Here is a 19,012-nt window from a genome sequence, read left to right as displayed (position 1 = left end):
AGAGACAGTGTCTTAGTCCACCAAACAAGGGGGAAGTAGGATTTCACATGCCTGCTCGATGTGAAGCATGTACCAGCAGCAATTACATGGAAATCTCTTCTGTCCTGATAAAGCAATACATAATAAACCATGTTTTCATATATTAAGACGAAGTAATCAAACTAGCACGACTATGAAACCACCAGAATATTCAAATTTTTACCATCCTGCTCCTTAATGACTTAGAATATTTTTCGTAATTATCTCAGTGTTTCAGTTGGCCTCTAAAACAGTAATTTAGTGATACACCACAGAAAATGTTTACAAATTAATGTGTGAGAAGCAGCTGAGGGCCTCAATTCTCAGGCTTCTGCCGCACTATGTGGTACTGTACTATGACGTAACCTTTCTCGGAAATCTGAAAAGCCTCAGGTTTGCGCTTAATTTCTCAAGTAACATCCCGATAATTTGAGATAAGAATTTACTTACCGATACCAGGTGGGCTTCCAAAATTCACAGGTGTCTCTGGAGGCCTACCGCAATGTAATGCTGCAAGAGCTGTTCCTTTCCATACAACATTTTTGCAACCTGTCAATATAAGATACAATAATCATTCAAGTGCAGACTGTGTTGTAGTTACAGGATCCGGAATTAAAAACATACCAACTATTTCCAAATTAGATCACATTTCAAGTACATTGTGAGAATCCGAAAAGGAACTGGTCACTATAAAACTCAATATTTTCATGTTGTTGTTTCTGTAGCTATAGCTTTTAGCAATGTGATGCAAATTTGGGGAATGAGAGAAATCAAAAGCCTTACTTTTTTTCGTCCTCAGCAAAGACTGACTTCCAGCCCCTAATAACGTCTGCACTCCAGGAACACTTGATGGAATATCCTGCTCTAGAAGTGGACCTAACCGATGGCATATTTGCAGTAGATGATCTGGAGCCAAATGGCGGTAACAGTTCACCTATGTCATGAAACAAATGGAACAGATGGTTAGAACAAACAATCAGACCAGAACAGTTACACAGTATCCAAACACGTATTTATTTTTTCCCAGTGATAAAATGCTTCTGCAATCTGGAAGTGTCTGGAATAAGCTTATTTACTAGAAGATTTAACTTGTAAGGACTATTTAGTAAATTAAAATAACAAGTAGAATTGTATCTGAACAAAACACCATGTTTGCTTATATGCCCATTTACCTATTAAAGCATTTGTGAATTTCTGCTTTTATCTGTTAATCTCGGTGTATCGGGAAATCAGTGGTTTTACCTGTGTTTTCACTTAAGTATGTAGACCTCCAAGAAAAGCTGAAATATGGATTTTTAAATCTGTGCAAATACAAAATTTAATAATATGTCATGTTTAAATGGATAAATCTGTGCAGTGCATACTAATGTCTACCCTGTAAGAAAGAGGGGTACACAGGAGTGAAACTGAAAGATCTACTGATAATCTAATTGTATAGGTGGATAAATAGGCCAACTCCGAAAATAGCTGTACATATTGTGCCACAAAACACAGCGATCATGTGAGTCTACTAAGGCTGGAAGGAAGGGGCTCTAGATGTCATAAGTAATTTTTATTTTACAGTAAAAACAGTTACTTTGTGAGGTATGTTCCTTTCAGATGTCCTCAGTGATGGAAAATGTGGGTATGACAGAATGTGTGTAAAACAAAGAAAGACTGTGTGGGTGAGAGAATAAGAGACCACAGGTGAGAGTTAAACTGCAGTAAAGTGCACAGCTGAGGGAAACGCAAACGAAAACAATTAACAAGCACTAGCAAAGTTAACAGCTCTCGCCTGTGACATCTGTTAACTTCGCCAATGCTTTTTTAACCAGATCCTTGTCACATGTGCATGAACGAATGCTATCTTGCAACGGCTATTCTATCCACAAAAAATATTATACAACGGCCACCACGTACATGCAAGGGCACCTGCTCGTAATGGTTTTAAAAGAATGGCCAACAAACTAAAGGAAAATACAGGGTCCCTGTACAAATACGGAGAGAGATTCAGGGAAATCTACAATAAGAAAAGAGTACACCACTCTCCTATTGATTCGGGAAAACACACTATTACTAACAAAAAACCTAACTAATATTCAAAAATGTATTAATCAAAACATAAATATATGTGTGTATATATTCACATCATTGTTACAAACTATACAACTTCTCAAATAAATCATAACCCCCTATCAACTCAATGACTCTCAAACACAAGGCCTTCACAAATAAACATACAAATTAACCCACAAAGACCATAGACAAATGACTACACATAAAATATACACATGGACAATGACAAGACAACAGGAAGACATACAATCACAAATATATTAATATTTAACAAAAAATAAACATCAATAATAAATTACAATTACTCTCCAATGATAAACTTTAAATAAGTCCATTGCACAAATACAGTAACTGATATCACAAGGGACAATGCTCATAATAATCACATAGATTCTAGCTTTTAGGGCAAAATCCGGTCAGTCTTTGAATCAAAGTTCTCCTCAGAAAGATTTCTTCGTCAATTGGTAAATCCTCCTTGTTGCCAATTGGTAGCTAATCCCTACTGCCTTAGTGGATCATCCAAAATGCCAAAACCACCGGCACGCGTTTCAGTGGATTTATGCTTTCAAATATATTCATAATATTCAAGGCCACCTTCATCAGGGCACCAAATCCAATATTGCACACTGCGTCATCTTCTTAAATCTATATATAAGTTGGTATATTCTAAAGTCATAAATTGCCTCTGTTCCCATGTGTGGGAGCCCATAGGGTGATTGTGGGGACCAAACACAAAAACACACAGTGCAGAATAGTGTATAATACAGGGGACCATGTCAGGCCATGTGATATACGTTGAAAAAAACAGAGAACTTCAACCCATTCATGCAAAAAGTATCAAACATAGGGTGATTACATGTTTACCTGATGATAGTAAGAAAAAATACAAAATTGACTACCACATTGCTAGCGGGTCCGAGAACCAAAACGCCAAAGCTGTAAAAAGAATCGTCTTGTCAGAAAATTGCACGCGGACAGGCTCATTACCATAAAGTTAGAAAAACACATTTCCAAAGTCACTAAAACCATTAAAACATACCTTCAAGTGTCTTCAAAAGAATTGTGGTAAACCAGCTCATGCAAGCATACCGGCTTGTAACCTTCGTGAAACGCGGTATCACAGCGCGTTATTAAAATGCCGGAAAGTATCAAAATAGACGAGGGACAAACGTCACCTCTCGCTAAGCGGCAGTAATCCAGAGAAACAGGGCGGCCACCTTTAAAAGGCAATGTTTATCTATAGCACTAGTAATAGGATAAAGAAATGCACAGAACAAGAAAACAGCAAGATATGTAATCCAAGGTAATCATACAAACTCAATATAGACATAAAACGTATAAAAGTAAGAAAAGTCATGACTAAAGGACTCACAGGTATCTATTTAAACCACTCTTCATGTATCTGGACCTCTATGGACTTCTACTATTCAGAGGGCAATGTGCCAGGGAATGTCCTAGTTGAGACCCCTTTTAAAGGTCTCCAATAAGAAGATCCAAAATACCTCTTTCTTCTTTTTGAGTTTTTCAAAAAGCATAGCGTCCCTCAAGGTTATTTTTTCTAAGATGGTCCATCTAATCTCATCCTCCTTATGGTTGAAAGTGACCCAGTGTGCGACCAAAGGAGCGTTAGGCTTCCTAGTTCTAATGGAAGATTTATGTTCAGACAGTCAGTCTCACTCTAAGCTCCCTTGATTTCTCACCGACATATCCTAGATCACACGGACATAAGATAAGGTAGATCACGTTTTTTGATCTACAATTTGTCATGGTGTTGAGGGCAATTGTTTTACTGTTACAGATAACATTTTTTGAAACTATAGCTGCTTCACAGGCATGACAATTACCACATTGAAAATTGCCTTTAACTGGATCCATCCCTGTAATCGATCTTTGTGTTGGTTCTTGCGAACAAGTAACCGCAGATCTGACCAGGATGTTACGCAAATTTTTGTTTCTCCTAAAGGCAAATACAGGTTTCTCTAGATGTGTAGAATCTTCACTGGTGTTCAAAATATGCCCCTCTGAATTAATGATCTTTAGAAATCTGTCATTTAAACAAGAGTGATGGATAACACATGCCAGCCTGTCATTGTCAGTTTGTTTCTTCACCTGAAAAATGAGTCACGATTGTAGTATTTCACTCGTTTCAGCGAATCTTTGATCACCCTTGTAGGGTATCGCCTCTGCCACAGTTTAACGGAAAGAACATCTGTATGTTTAACAAAGTCTTTCATCTCTGTGCAGTTCCTTCTGATACGCAAAAACTGAGAGAAAGGAACAGCCTGTCTTTGACTCCTGGGATGAAAACTATCATAGTGTAGAAGAGTGTTACGTGCTGTGGGTTTGGTAAACAAGGACACTAACAGGCGTCCATCCAGATGTTAATATATACATCTAAAAACTCTACCGGATTATAATCCCACTTAATAGTGAATTTCAAATTGTTATTACAGAGGTTCAACCATATAAAGAACTCATTCAGTGCCTGTTCACCTCCTCTCCAGATAAAGACATCATCTATTTATCTACACCATAGATGGATATTTTAAAAAAAACGGAACGATCTCATTATAGATGTGTCTTTTCTCAAATGCTCCAACATATAAATTTGCTACACTGGGAGTGCAGGCAGCGCCTATGCTTACTCCCTTAATTTGTTGGTAAACTGTTCCATTAAATTCAAAATAATTATTGAATAGAACTATCTTTAGACATTCTAGAATGAATGCATATAAGGAATCAGCACCCATGTGATTTCTTTTTGCATGAATGGGTTGAAGTTCTCTGTTCTTTCTACGTATATCACATGGCCTGACATGGTCTCCTGTATTATACACTATTTCTGCACTGTGTGTTTTTGTGCTTGGTCCCCACACTCACCCAAATGGGCTCCCACAAATGGGAACAGAGGCAATTTATGACTTTAGAATATACCATATTTTTGATATAGAGCTAACTATGCCCTTAACTTCTATATAGATTTAAAAAGATGACGCAGTGTGCAATATTTGATTTGGTGCCCTGATGAAGGTGGCCTTGAACATTATGAATATATTTGAAAGCATAAGTCCACCAAAACATGCGCCAGCAGTTTTGGCATTTTGGAAGATCCACTAAGGCAGTAAGGATTAGCTACCAATTGGCAACAAGGAGGATTTACCAACTGACGAAGAAATCTTTCTGATGAGAACTTTGATTCAAAGACTGACCGGATTTTGCCATATAAGCTAGAATCTATGTGATTATTATAAGCATTATCCCTTGTGATATCAATTACTGTATTTGTGCAATGGACTTATTTAAAGTTTATCATTGGAGAGCAATTGTAATTTATTATTGATGTTTATTTTTTGTTAAATATTATTATATTTGTGATTGCATGTCTTCCTGTTGTCTCGTCATTGTCTATATGTATATTTTATGTGTAGTCATTTGTCTATGGTCTTTGTGGGTTAATTTGTATGTTTATTTATGAAGGCCTTGTGTTTGAGAGAAATTGAGTTGATGGGGTTATGATTTATTTGAGAGGTTTGTAGCTTGTAACAATGATGTATATATACACACATATTTATCTCTTGATTAATACATTTTTGAATATTAGGGTTTTTTTTTTGTTGGTAATAGTGTTTTCACAAATCAATAGGAGAGTGATGTACTCTTTTCTTATTTTAAAAGCATGGCCGCCTATCAATACTGCAGCAGGCATTAGTGAGAGCCTATAGGGGTTGGGAGAGAAAGCGGGTGCTCGAGAAGACCAGTTATTAAAAGAATTGAGGAAGGAGGAGGAGTGGGGGCTTGGGCAGAGGAATATAAGACTAGCAGGGCGAGAAAAAGAGGGGGAGAAAACAGTCTCTTGTGTGCTTCAATGAAAGGCTTTGACAACAGTGGAGGATCCAACTCAGCCAATCAGTGCTGGAATTATAAAGACTTCTCTAGGAACCCATTCACTGGGGGTTAAGGTTTGCAAAAAAAGGAGATGGGGCCACAACTGATGAGTCATAGGAATTAGTCTGATCGTCAACTTAAACATCTATTTGAGAGAGAGAAAAAACATCACCAAGTCATTGGCAACAAGGGAAAATGCAACTGTAAATCTGGTCTGGTTTAAATGGTTGCAAAAGATACATTTAAAAAAAATATTTTAGGAGGTAAAACACCAGTGCAGATGGCTTTGTCTGCCCAGTTATTTTAAGGGAATACTATTTATAAGATAACTCTGGTGGTTAAATCACTTGCGGAAGAGATGTGTGTTTTGTCTAGTCACAGTTTTGACTCAAAGTAGATAGAAGGTTAAAATGTCTCCTACAAAGCACAACGTGTTACAAGTAGATGACAGATTATTAGGTTATGTAGATAGGTAAGTGGATCACTGGCTTTGACACAGAGATCCTTTTGTTACTTGCAAACCGTAAATTGCAATCTTAATATAGTACAGCAAGCTATGAACCAGCATCAAGGATCCGCATGCAAAATGCAAGACATTGCTTAAAAACATTACTTTTTTATTTTTATTTTTTAATCCGTTATTATAAGGCTGCTAAAAAGAGTTTCTTGGGTAGCGATAAAGGACAGCACCAGGCACTGCAATGTGTTTGATATCCTGACTTGGCGTTTTTCCTGCCATACAACCTCAGCAAATAATCCCTAAAGGTTAGGACGAAATGTGACTCCTATAACTTGAAACTCCCTGTGTGTTATGTAATCACCCTGTACCTTGATTTACACTATGCAGTTGTATGATTTAATATCAATGAATAAAGTGTGTGATGTAAAGCACTGTCACCCTACAGTGGGAAGGGTAGTGCTACAAAAATATTAACATCTTACAGTGCATTCATATCTCCTAAATATAGAACCAGCACAGTCAAAAACCTGCCTTCAACCCACTTAGTCCTTAAGTTTCTTTAAAGTACTTCTGAAGTGATAAGCTGTATGCCTTTATTTTCCCCATTGCATTGGCATTTAGATTTTAGACTGTAGATGACTCCCAGCCAGGATTAGACTCCAACAAAAGGAGGGCTGATGGTCCATTATATTGCCCTTTGTTTTGGGCCCAAGTTGGAAGGGACAATAAAAATCCTCTTCACCGCCTGCGCGTTGGTGCTCTAAGAAGATCACATACGGGCACAGCTGAATTGTATCCTGGTAGTGGCAAATTATACCAGAACAATTAAATATATTTTACTGGGACCAGACGGATGCCAGTTCGGGCTGAATGATAGCCAACATATTAGGAATTCTGCTGGTTCCCCCTTCATTCCCGCACTGTAGCCAATAATAAACAGGCTTGACCAAAATGATACTTTGGCAGGACAAACACAAAAATAAGGAGGACAGCCGCTGCACCAAGAGCATAGACAGGAAAGCCATAAAATAATAAGCAAGGGAGAGGTAGAAAGTCCACTCTATATCTATATTTGATGTACTAGGTAAAGTAGCTAAAGCTCTCTAATGGTGAGGCTTAAGAGATATGGAAAGTTCTCAAATAAATGTCCTGTGCTCTTAAGTGTAGTTTAAAAAAAAAAAAAAAAAAGAATTCAGACATTATCCATGTCTCTGCACAAAGTGTTTTTGTTCCATGTATATATGCTACTATCTATGTGTGCAAGCTGTTTTAGTTGCCTCTTAATTCATATTTTAAGGGCAGAAGTGGAGATTCAAGTTCACAGTACTGCACCAGGCAGGGAACTGGCAGTTTAAATGGAAACAGAGGATATATTTGTACCATCACCTTCCATTGAGCTTTGAGTCTAAAATAATCTAAGAGCAAAAACTAGTCAACATGTGCTCCTCTGTAAACACACAAACAACAGGAGCTGTTACTCCCGGGTGTTGTGCTCTATGTTTCTCCATTTGAGCCAAAGGAATATAAAGGAGTCTGCATCTCAGGAATTTCCTTTTAGTTACAGCTTCTAGGTTAGAATCCAGATATGGCTCTTTGACATTTAGACAGGAGTTGTAAAGCAATTCACTTTGTCTGTAATTCAGTAGGGACTTTACATCTTCAATATGGTAATTGTAACATTTCCCCAGCTTTAGTAACAGAAAGTTTCAATTCTATTAGGGACACAGAGGCAAGGATCATGCTTTCCAATTCTTCACATTGACAGCAGCCTCAACAGTAGGGAAAAAAAAAAAAACTTATTTTCCCATGAGCCCTAGGGAACGAACAACAATAAACAACCAATTAAGTTCCTATTGTCCATCAGGTTCCTAGTGATATTAGAAACAACAAGAAGTTCACTATGTCAATGACATCGGATTCCACAGGATTTGCATCCTTTTGTACACACCAACGTATCCATCTTCCCCAAGTCCTCTTGGTTGTTCCATCAACTCATGCTTTTACTCATGCCTCTTAGGGGCTGAGCGTTTAGGAGGGCGTTCCCTGCCCAGGGCCCTGTGGGGCTATTGCCGTGCTTGTGCCGGCTCCTCTATTTTCTTTTCGAGCAGAGCCAGGGCTAAAGACATCATGTGTTGGATAGGGGCATCAACAGCCTCGCAAAATTCCTCATCTAGAGGCAAGGAGGCAGGCTCTTCTTCCATGTAAGCGCTGAAAGATGCTGACATTATAATCACTATAGCGCTAGGGGACCTAGCGTTTGAGGTGAGTCAGACTTGATCAGGCAGGACTAACACCCTATACTGATGAAAAGGGTTGCGTGCTGGGCCGGTCCCTGTTGTGCCAGCAATGGACTGAGAGCTCTGAACAAGAAATTACACCAGTACAGACCGGCAATAGCAGGCATCACAGTCATAGCAATGTGCAATTAAAGGGAAACACTTCAATTCAGACCCATTTACCGGGAGTCATGCTCCCGGCCGCCTTCGGGAGATGCTCGAGGCCAAGGCTTCGAGGTGCTCGCGTTGGGTTTCCTGCTATGAAGGGATGCGACGTGCAGAAGTTGCAGAGCAACAGGAGCGTCTCTACTGCCAGTGGAGGACCCTCTGCTGGCCCAAGCCACAAACCGCACTTGTGCGGGCCCCGGGATGAAATAAAAAGGAGACTTAAGGTTCACTGAAGTGTAGTCCCGCGGCCCCTGCAAGGAAAGCCAATTAACACACTGGTTTGAATGCGCACATAATAATAAACACCGTCCCTTTCCAACACACAGAGTAAAATCAGGGGAGTAGCTATTCTGGTGGGAGACCCAAATTCATTACAAGTAGCCTCGATTTACAGAGATTCGGAGGGGAGGGGAATAGTGGTCAATGGGACAATAACAAGTAGACATTACCATGGTGTAAGTATATGGACCACTGATGACAGGGAACAATTATATTCATAGCAGTTTACCTTCATATCCACCCATTAATTTACCAATATGATGTTGGGAGGACACTTTAATGAGCCCCTTAACCCTACAATGGACAGATCCCAAACTTCATGGCAAACGCTGCATATCCCACCTTATATGACACAAGGCCTGGCATGCCCGCAATTGATTTATGTCTAGAGGTCCCACCATGAGTCAAAGACTTGGTATTCTACTGACATGTACACCCGCATATTGACGATATTTTTGTTATCTCTTCAGTACGATCCTATGTGAGATTCTCCGAGATAGGGACACAAGTTCTGTCTGACCATCCCCCGTATAAATCACACTCTTGTTGATCTCCCCCCAGATCCTAATCCCAGCTGAGTATGGAAGATAAACTAAATAGCTTTCTGAGCCCTGCCTCAGGGAAAATATAAAGGAAGCTCTAGAAAACTACTTTACTGAGACAGAGGAAATCATTTGTGCAATGCTATGGGACATGGCAAAAGTAGTGATCAGATTCATTAGCCACACAGCCACATTTCTCTTATTCGGGGAGGTCAAAAAGAATGGAACTAGAGTCTGAAATACACAAATTGGAACTACAATTTAAACGCTAAGGCAACAGGAAAACAAAGGCCCCTGCATTTAGATGGGTGTGGGGGTCAGAGGGGAGACTAAAGCAGTCTTAACAAAAGACACTGCCTGCTGCCTGACTGGAAACGAAACAGCTATACTATGAGCAGGGAAATATGGCGGATAGGTTCCTTCCACATAAATTATGCATACAGAGAACTAGGAACCAATGAACCTCTATAAGAGACAGCAACAGGCAATGCCGCTCCAATGCCCAGGAAATAAAGACGGTTTTTCGGAATACTATTCAGCCCCATATAGAGGTGTGGTGAGAAATGCATCTCTACAGAATGAATACCTGGTTCGTCTCTAACGGAACAGTACCTGGCGGAGGTACATTTTCCAGATAAGGAGACCACACTCTGAAAGGAATTAGAACTGCCAATCCCAGAAAAGATCATAGAAGCTATGAAAAAACACCTCAATAACAAGGGGCTGGGTCCAGATGGATTCCCTAACTAATTTTATAAAGCTTGTGCTAAAATCCTGTTCCCATCTTTCACAAAGACCTTTAACTTCTTTTTTGAACATGAGGTTTGCCCTTCATTGATGGACTCCCTTTTAACCCTAATAACAAAGCTAGGAAATGACACACAGGAGTGTGAGTCCTACCGCTTGATAGCCCTTCTTAATAGTTAAGATATATCTGAAAATATGACCTAGAGGCTAAAAGGGGGGTGGTTGGACCCGATATCCCCCTACCAGTCAGGGTTTATCGGAGACCATAAAACTGGAGATTATATGAGGCTGTAAGTAAATGTGATGGAATAGGCAGCGACCAATTCTACGCAGATCCTCCTTTCTCTTGATCCTTTACTTGATGTGACTTGATTTCTGATGTTAAAAAAAATAGACGAAAAACAATAAGATGAAGGTTCTCACTCTACATCTTCCAGTGTATTACCCAGACTACATTAAACAAAAGTTAGTTATTATATAGCATCATGTTTCTGCGATAGATCAAAAATAAATAAATGCATAAGCGCTCCTGAAATCAAAGCAGCTATTTATATGATAGAAGGGTTTCTTCGAGTGAGGCCTTTATTATAGCAACTTTTTAAATACACCTATTTACAAAAACAAATGTAGTCACGGAAATAGGTTTTAAAAGCAATACAAAGGGGTGGTTTGGCTCTGCCCATTTCTTGATCTTACTTTCAGCATCCTAATAAGCCAAGTGAAGTCAGAGCCTCCAAGAAGTAGTTCCAATGCTCTTAACAGAGACATACTAGACAGTCCTTGTGAAAACCTTATCAAGGCAGAAATCACATGGTGTAACCCTATGACAAATACAATAGGAAGGGGTTAAACATTGTAAATTGTGACAAATACAATGGAACTGTATTTTTCATTGTCAACTCCACTCCTCTACTATATGAAAACTCTCTACATAACCGACAAAGACATTGCAGATTTCCAATTTAAGAGGGAGTTGAGCAGTCTGTTTTTTATTCAGTACATTTGTAATTTTATATTTAGAATTTGAATGGTGTGGAACTAATCCACCCGAACTCTTCCGCATTCTTGAAGCAAACCAAGGCGTCCGGAGCCACCAAATACCCAGGACACTGGAAAGGGGGAGAAATTTGGACAGAGAACTTAAGGGTCCTCGGGAAATTAAGTATAAAATGAAGTGCAACTCTCTTTGGCAGTCGGACCCAGTAGCAGCCTTCAATGCATGGGACGTACGACCGCAGTCACCATTACTCCTCCTCTTCGGTTGCTGGTGAGTAGAGGTGCAGTACACCGGCTAGGCTCGAGCAGTCTCCCCCCCCCCCCCCCAACCACCACCACCATACGATGACTGCACGATCATACCTAGTGAAAGATCTTGAGAAAGACCCCAGCACCCACAACACGTAAACCCTGCACTTTTGAGATCCCCCCCCTATCCACTTAGCTGCCTTAATATCTCATCGGGAGATAACATACAGAACGTAGGCTTCTGTGCTCCCAGGGGCACTGTGGAATTAATTTCTGTCCAGGCAGGGGAAGAGACCCCCCCCCCCCCAGATATGAGGGCACTGACTGTGGAGGGCCATAGCACGGTGAACCCCCTCCCTAATTCATTTCCTAGCTACAACAAAGCCACAGGCCACGCACACCCGCAAAGCCAGTTTTTTTCTAGAAAGCAGAAACGGTTAATTCGTTGCATGACAATAGCTTAACCAACATGGGAACGGACTTGCAAAGAGGAAGCTCAGGACCAGTTCACCGTATTTAAATAAACGGTATCTAATGCTACAAAGCTCCTGAATCTATGAGCCTGAACCTTTGCGGTCAACCTACATGCCGCCCAAAAAAACCACAACGTAACAGGGTGTGTTCACCTACTTTCAACCGGCGGAATATAGGGAACCACAAGCCCACCCTTAGGGGACAACAACATGACCCTGATGAAGGCAGACCTCCTGGCCTTGTTGTAGAACTTAAAAAAATTTTTTTTTTAAAAAAGGCTTTGGGAGTCTTCAAAGATTTTTACAAGCTACTTTAAACAGCTGATACGCCGGTGACAGCAGACAAATTACACTACCTCCAGGAAGTCACCCTTTCACAGGTCACCGAGTACCAACACGAAACTCTAAGAGGCCTCATTGAGGAAGATGAAGTCCAGAAGGCCATATCATCCCTTAACCTTCACAAATCAATGGGTGGGGCGGCTTCACAGCCTAATTCTATTAAATTTTCCGCTCAGATCCGACACCACACCTGACTAAACTGTTTAACCACGTAGCTACAGTACACAGAATCACACATTCAATCAAAGAAGCCTTAATATTTGTCCTTCCGAAACCGGGGAAAGACCCACATCATTGCACTTTTGGACTCATTGCCCTGCCAAATCTAAATGTCAAACTTTACACTGAGATACTTGTGACTAGAGGAAGTTCTACTGGACCTGATGAATCCAGACTAATCTGGGTTTATCAAATGGTGGCAAACTTATGAAAACTTGCATCAAGTAATTCATTTGGGGGAAAAGGCCACTAAAAAAATGCATCCTAGCAGTTTTGGTAACACTGGACCCCGAAAAGGCATTTGTCTAAGTGGAATGGGCCTTCCTCCTCCAAACCATGAAGCATTTCGGCTTAAGTGATAAACTCATAGCAATGGTCCAATCCAACTACACAAAACCCTTCTCATGTGTTTTGGTAAATGGGAGTTGGCTCAGATACTTTCCACTTAGAGAGAGGCACTTGCCAGGGGTGCTGCCTTTCCCCTCTCCTGTTTGCTCTCACCATAGAACCTATGGCTGCAGGGGTGTAGCAGGTGCGGGAAATCCGCGGTATTCCTTTTGGGTCCTTTACTCATAAAATATCTTTATTTGCAGATGATGCTCTATTATCCTTAACATCCCCAGCAACCTCACTTGTAGCTTTGCAGCAAGAGCTAGCCAAGTTTGAGGGGGTGGCGGGATTCTGTGTCAACCTTTCCAAATCATACCTTCTCAATTTAACCCTCACTCCAGCCGAGATTGAGGAGTTGGCCCTTACTACTCCATTCCACTGGGTCAAAAAGGACCTTACTTGTCTAGGTATTAAAATTACCCTGAGAATTTCTGACTTGTATAATGCCAACTACACCCCCCACCCCTGTTGCTCCAGTAACTCAAGGTAGATCTTATGCGACAAGCTCCTCTCTGTCATCGCTTGGGCGTATTCATGTAATCAAGATGACTGTACTACCTTGATTCTTATATTTATTTCAAGGCCTTCCAATTCCAGTTGAAAGAGACTTTGTCAAAGCTGCATACTCTTGACTACATTTATGTGCCAAGAGGGCTCGCATTACCAGACTTCCCCCCCCCCCCCTTACTATAAAGCTGCACAATTACAAGTGATCACGGAAAGGTCACACATGAGTCTGATAAACACTCTCGATACGGATCGCACTGTGGTTAGCCGATACATTTGGGATATACTATGGAAACCCAAAGTGAACCAAACCATCAATGTGTATTTAAGCACGCATACAAAAACGACCCTTGATATCTAGGATGGCACAAGTTGCTAAGAGGTCCAGGCTACGTTTCCCTCTCCATTTACACCCATCCGTTTTAAAAACACTTCAAATCATTGGGTTGAATCTGTGAGCCGCTACAATGGCACTAGCAACGGAATGGAAAAAAGTCTGCTGCTCCATCGATTACTCAATGGCATGCCAGGCTATGGCAGGCTCTGACCATGGATCGCCTGGCGGATACACTCCTGAACAAAAAAAAAAGTTATACACTTGGGGTTCCCTGGTGCCCTTCCTATCCACTGGCTTGCACTTCCAGCCTGCCCCACAAGCACCCGAGTACTCCACCTTTTCCATATATACCCCTTCTGCAAAGGTGGAGACAGGACTGCTGTAGGCCTCGGGTGAAGGGGAGGAGCGCATCTGCCCGGATTACCCTCACACTCTACATAGTACATAAATATATATAAATCACTCATGGTGTTTGTTCACTTTGTTTATTGCGATTTATAAAGGGGGGGGGGGCGGGTTATGGCAGTGAGGTTATCGCCTTGGTTGAACTATCTACTTGTTAGATATAGCGTCGTATTGAAACTGTGTGATCTACTAGCACTTGAAAACATAATGCTGATGTCGGTCCATGAAGATTGATAACCTTGCCAATGTTCTGACTTGTAAACTCTACAATAAAGAAAGTCTGACTAAAAATAGGTGTTCCGGTTGAACACTGGTTTATGAATTATCTCCTCACACTTTGTAGAGTTCAGATTTTATACAACAAAGGCTCCCTAGGTCTTGTTCTGCTGTGCAACACTGCTCTGGGTAACGTGCTAAATGGGAACATTTAGTAAGATGGCCAAGGACTTTACCAACACCCCTTAACAGCATTTTTAGGGGCCTCTGAATACACAACATTTGCGTTAGACTACCTCTGAAGTAGTCCCATTGCTTATAAATTGTATCATCATTGTTAAAGCAGACCTTGCGTCAAATGCAGAAGGAAGAGGCTGTAAACTGATGACAAACACAAAGTGTTCTAGATTGTGAACTCTATGCCAAACACAATATGAAGGTGGTTTATACTGCAACTGACTGACCAACAAAATAGAAGGTGTTTTAAATTGTTTAACACCAGGAGAATCTTCAACACAGCTAAAGTTGAAATTTTATGTCTACTATTTCAGTGTGTGAAGAAAAGTATTTTCCTTTTAAAAGTAAATGCACTAGCTGGACATTTATGAATAGTTATGGTGTATAGCAGTGGTTCCCAACCTGTGGTCCACAAAGCCTCCCTACCAGGGTGTCCACGACTGCTTAGAAAATTAAACAGTATTAACAGTTTAGGTCCCCAGATTTCAGTAATGCCTCATTGGAGAGGTCCCCTGATTCCAATAATGATTCAGTGGGAGTCCTGGGTTCCAGTAATGATCAATTGGGGGTCCACAGAAGTCAAAAGCTTGGGAGCCACTGGTGTATAGAGTGGCTTCGTGTGTAATGCATGCAGCAGTAAGTCAATGGCCAAACCACTGTGGTATGCTCCTTACCTTCTCACCCCCTACCCACCCCCAACATTGATCAGTTTTTTAACCGCTGCTGGGCTACCCATACAAGTATGGCCTTCTTCCGTACATGTTTAAGTAAGTGATCTCCTGCATATGCCAGTGTAGTGATCTTACCGAAATGCAAACCAGCTGCTTATATCAAACTCATTGTACTACACATGTTCTCTGTGTTTGAAAAGCGTGATGCTAAATATGCGTGCTATGTTTATGTGCATACAAGGAAGCTACCAGGGCATTGCACTTCATGTACTGAGCAAGACAAAGCAGCTACTAAAAAAACCTGTACAGCTGATCCTGAGAGGAAGGAAGGGGGTCCCGGACTAGAGCGTGTCTGTGACCACGCTTGGATCCAGGGAATTGACTGAGGGTCTTTTCACTGGTGTAACTGGTGCTTAGTCATGTCAGTAAACACAAGCATGTGCAGAGATGCAAGGGACAGAGATTAATGTATGGGATTTTGGCGGTGGGTTGGGGGAGGTGACTGGGGCGGAGGAAGTGGTTGATGGTTGGAGCCAGCCTTCCATGAATCATTGGTCAACAGTTCTCAAAAATAAATATACAGCCTCAGAGAAAGTAGTCAAGTATCACAAACAAATGACTCGACTTCGGAATAACTGCAGCAGCATTGTTTTAAGATAAAGACTTGTCCATCGTTTAAAAAAAATACAGCATGTCTTCAGTCAACAACAACATACAGTGATTACAGCCCTCACAGTACAAAAGAGACACTGTCTAAGTACAAACAGAATAGGCACTCCACCAATAGACCAGAGTGCCAGTCAAACACTATCAAGCACAGTCTTATGCTCTGCATATACTAACACTCCAGCTTTAACATCAGCATTCATTGTGGGAGTCGCACACTAACTGAAGCAAACCAATTAACAAACTACTTCCCTAGCCAGACCTAAAGGCAGTTGGTGAGAATGACTTCAAGCAGGACTGGAAGTATTCCTACCCACAAGACATTAATTGAACCCTACAACAAAGAAGCGTAGGCAAAGTCAATTGTTCTGACTATCATTATCAGTAATTATCGAGAGCTTCTGGCTTTGCCAATGTTTTCCTTAACCGATGATGATCCAGTTATGCATAGAAAACAGTTAATTTAACTCACAAACAGCTTGAAGTATACTCATGTTTACATATCGTATATTACAGCGAAAGATGCTTTACTCATTAGTGAATTGGTATTTTAATCCACCATCTCCTCAAGCAAAAAAATGATGATTACGAGCTTTTACTGTTTCAGTGGGCAAGATGCAGACAAAACATTGCTGCAAGTGCCAAACTCATGAGAATAGTTTACAACACACACAAATGCCAATAGGAGCTACGGTATAGCATAGGATAGCCCCGGTAATTGCAGTAATTAGAGACTGGGGAGAACAAACAATTAAAAGCGTCTTCTGAATAAAAAAAACACATGTTCGAGAGCATTTGCTCTGCAAACCAGATACCAACCTTGCTTTCAAAGTTAGTTTCCTGCACGTGTGGAATAGCAATGGTAAACAGAAAACTAGTAACTACAATGGCATGAGAGATGGAAGTTGTACTTATTTACGCAATTAACACAAGAATGCATAAAATAAAAAACGATATCCAATTAGAGCAATCAAAGCAAAATAATGGCAGCACACAACTTGACAAAAAAATTGTTACTGGCTTGTAAAAATGTAAAATTCTTAATATAGCAGATTAAACATCACAGTAGTGTTTTCATCACACTTGTCAAACAGACAAAATGCTACACACTAAAAACATACTGCAAGGCACTCAAAGCTGCATGGGTAAACAAAAGACTACGACCCCAGTTAAAATGAATGTATTTACTTAACACATTTAATTTTTAACTGCTGGCTCATTACAAATAAGCTGAGTTCATACAGTTTCATGGATTTCACACATCGTGGGTATCGCGTGTGTGTGTGTGTGTGTGTGTGTGTGTGTGTGTGTGTGTGTGTGTGTGTGTGTGTGTGTGGGCGCGCGCACACACACACACACACACACACACATTCCCCCCCACTTAAAAAAAAAAAAAAAAAAAATGTTAAGGCGACGTTAAAGTTAGGATCTTCTAGATTTACTCTCCCAAAACCACAGAAATTCAGCAGTTATAGAGTTTTTTCAAGTAACTATAACTTGCGCCCTAAGGCCCTATAACTGCTGATTTTCAATTGTTTTGTGTGAGTAAATTTAGAACTTAACTATAACGTCCCTCTACCCTTTGTTTTTTACAGTGTAGAGTTAAACATCTTAGGCTAACAACCTTACCCTAATAAGAAATCTACGTGGTCAAATTAACGTGGCGGCGAGGTGCAGTGCATAGGGTTTCTGAGTCACCTCCTGGTACTGACCGCAAATGTGATGATGTGGCACAAGAGCAGAGGTCCAGACAAATCAAGCACTGCCCTAACCCACCCCCCCCCCCCCCAACTAGAGGTGCCACCTAGCTGCCCGCTAAAATGAGCGGCTGAGATTGACTTGACAAGGCATATGTGGACTCACAGACAATAGCCTCATGAGCTAGCACAAGTACTGCACCTCACAGCGCTGCAGACGCTCACCACTGAACGAGGCGCTATAGAGGCCGACTTCACACTAGAAGGGAAAGACATGATTGAAACGGATAGCACTGGTCACAACGCAGCTAGTATAGTTGTGACTGTGCGTGGAAATTGAATCATTGGTTAAACAGCTCATAGAAAACGCCTGAGAAGGAATCAGGGGGGTATGTGAAGGGGCGTACCACTGTGGCCTCTCAGATGCCACCGTCTTGCCTCATGGCACAGACTGCATGGAGAGGAACCTGCTCACGGACTGGAAGTCTCCGACAGGTCTGGCTTGCGCCCGTCAGCAGAGTTTGCAAGAGGGCCAGTAACGTCCCAAACTCTGAGCCTCGAGGCAGTGTGTAGAAGCGCCGTTTTGTATTTTGTGTGTCTGTTAGCTTGTGTCTGGTTTGTCACACCATTGAAGGGAGTGTGGATTGTTTCATATCGAAGCTCGCGTGCTCATGAAATGTGAGGGTCACATTTTTTTCTTTTTATAGTAATTTGGCAATTCAATAGCACTCAACTAAATATTTGGCTGGGATCATATACCGAATTTTATAACATCATCAGTATTGTAAACCTACGCCGCCCACGTTGCATAAAATACAAATGTGAGCCGGTGTTTTTTTTTTTTTTTGAGGGGGGGGGGGGATTTGGGGGAGCTGCGTGATTTTTAACTCACTGTCCCAAGTAAAAGGATTTTTGTTACCTGTGTTACAAACGCACAATTTGATTTGTTGCAAGAGCCCGGGGTCAAAGACCTGAAAAGGCTTTTCATCTCGGCAATGTGTTTTATATTTGTTAATAATGTCTTGGTGCTTTAGGCACCGGTCACAGCCAAGGGAGGTGCGTTTGATAAAGAATCAAAAGCCGCTGTGCAGGACCTGTTCGTGTCAATGAAGACTCGGTGTTTTGAGGGAGCGTAGGCCTGGGGCGCACACCCCAGCTTTAATCTCACGCAGTCTTA

The 19,012-nt window shown here is 41.1% G+C and overlaps 1 protein-coding gene across 2 annotated transcripts in view; it reads right to left on the bottom strand.

Moving 5' to 3' along the window:
* The window catches only part of PHIP (pleckstrin homology domain interacting protein), a 1,338,206-nt gene that overhangs the window by 1,288,812 nt on the left and 30,382 nt on the right, over positions 1-19,012 (bottom strand). For both annotated transcript variants that reach the window (XM_069235639.1, XM_069235640.1), the window contains 2 exons: positions 802-952; positions 469-567 (listed from right to left, as the gene is read on the bottom strand). In XM_069235639.1, coding sequence (XP_069091740.1) covers positions 469-567; positions 802-952 — 250 coding nt within the window. The remainder of the gene's footprint in view (positions 1-468; positions 568-801; positions 953-19,012) is intronic.

Source organism: Pleurodeles waltl, chromosome 5 (assembly GCF_031143425.1).
Source record: "Pleurodeles waltl isolate 20211129_DDA chromosome 5, aPleWal1.hap1.20221129, whole genome shotgun sequence".
Lineage (NCBI taxonomy): Eukaryota > Metazoa > Chordata > Amphibia > Caudata > Salamandridae > Pleurodeles > Pleurodeles waltl.
This window is presented reverse-complemented; position numbering and strand designations above follow the sequence as displayed.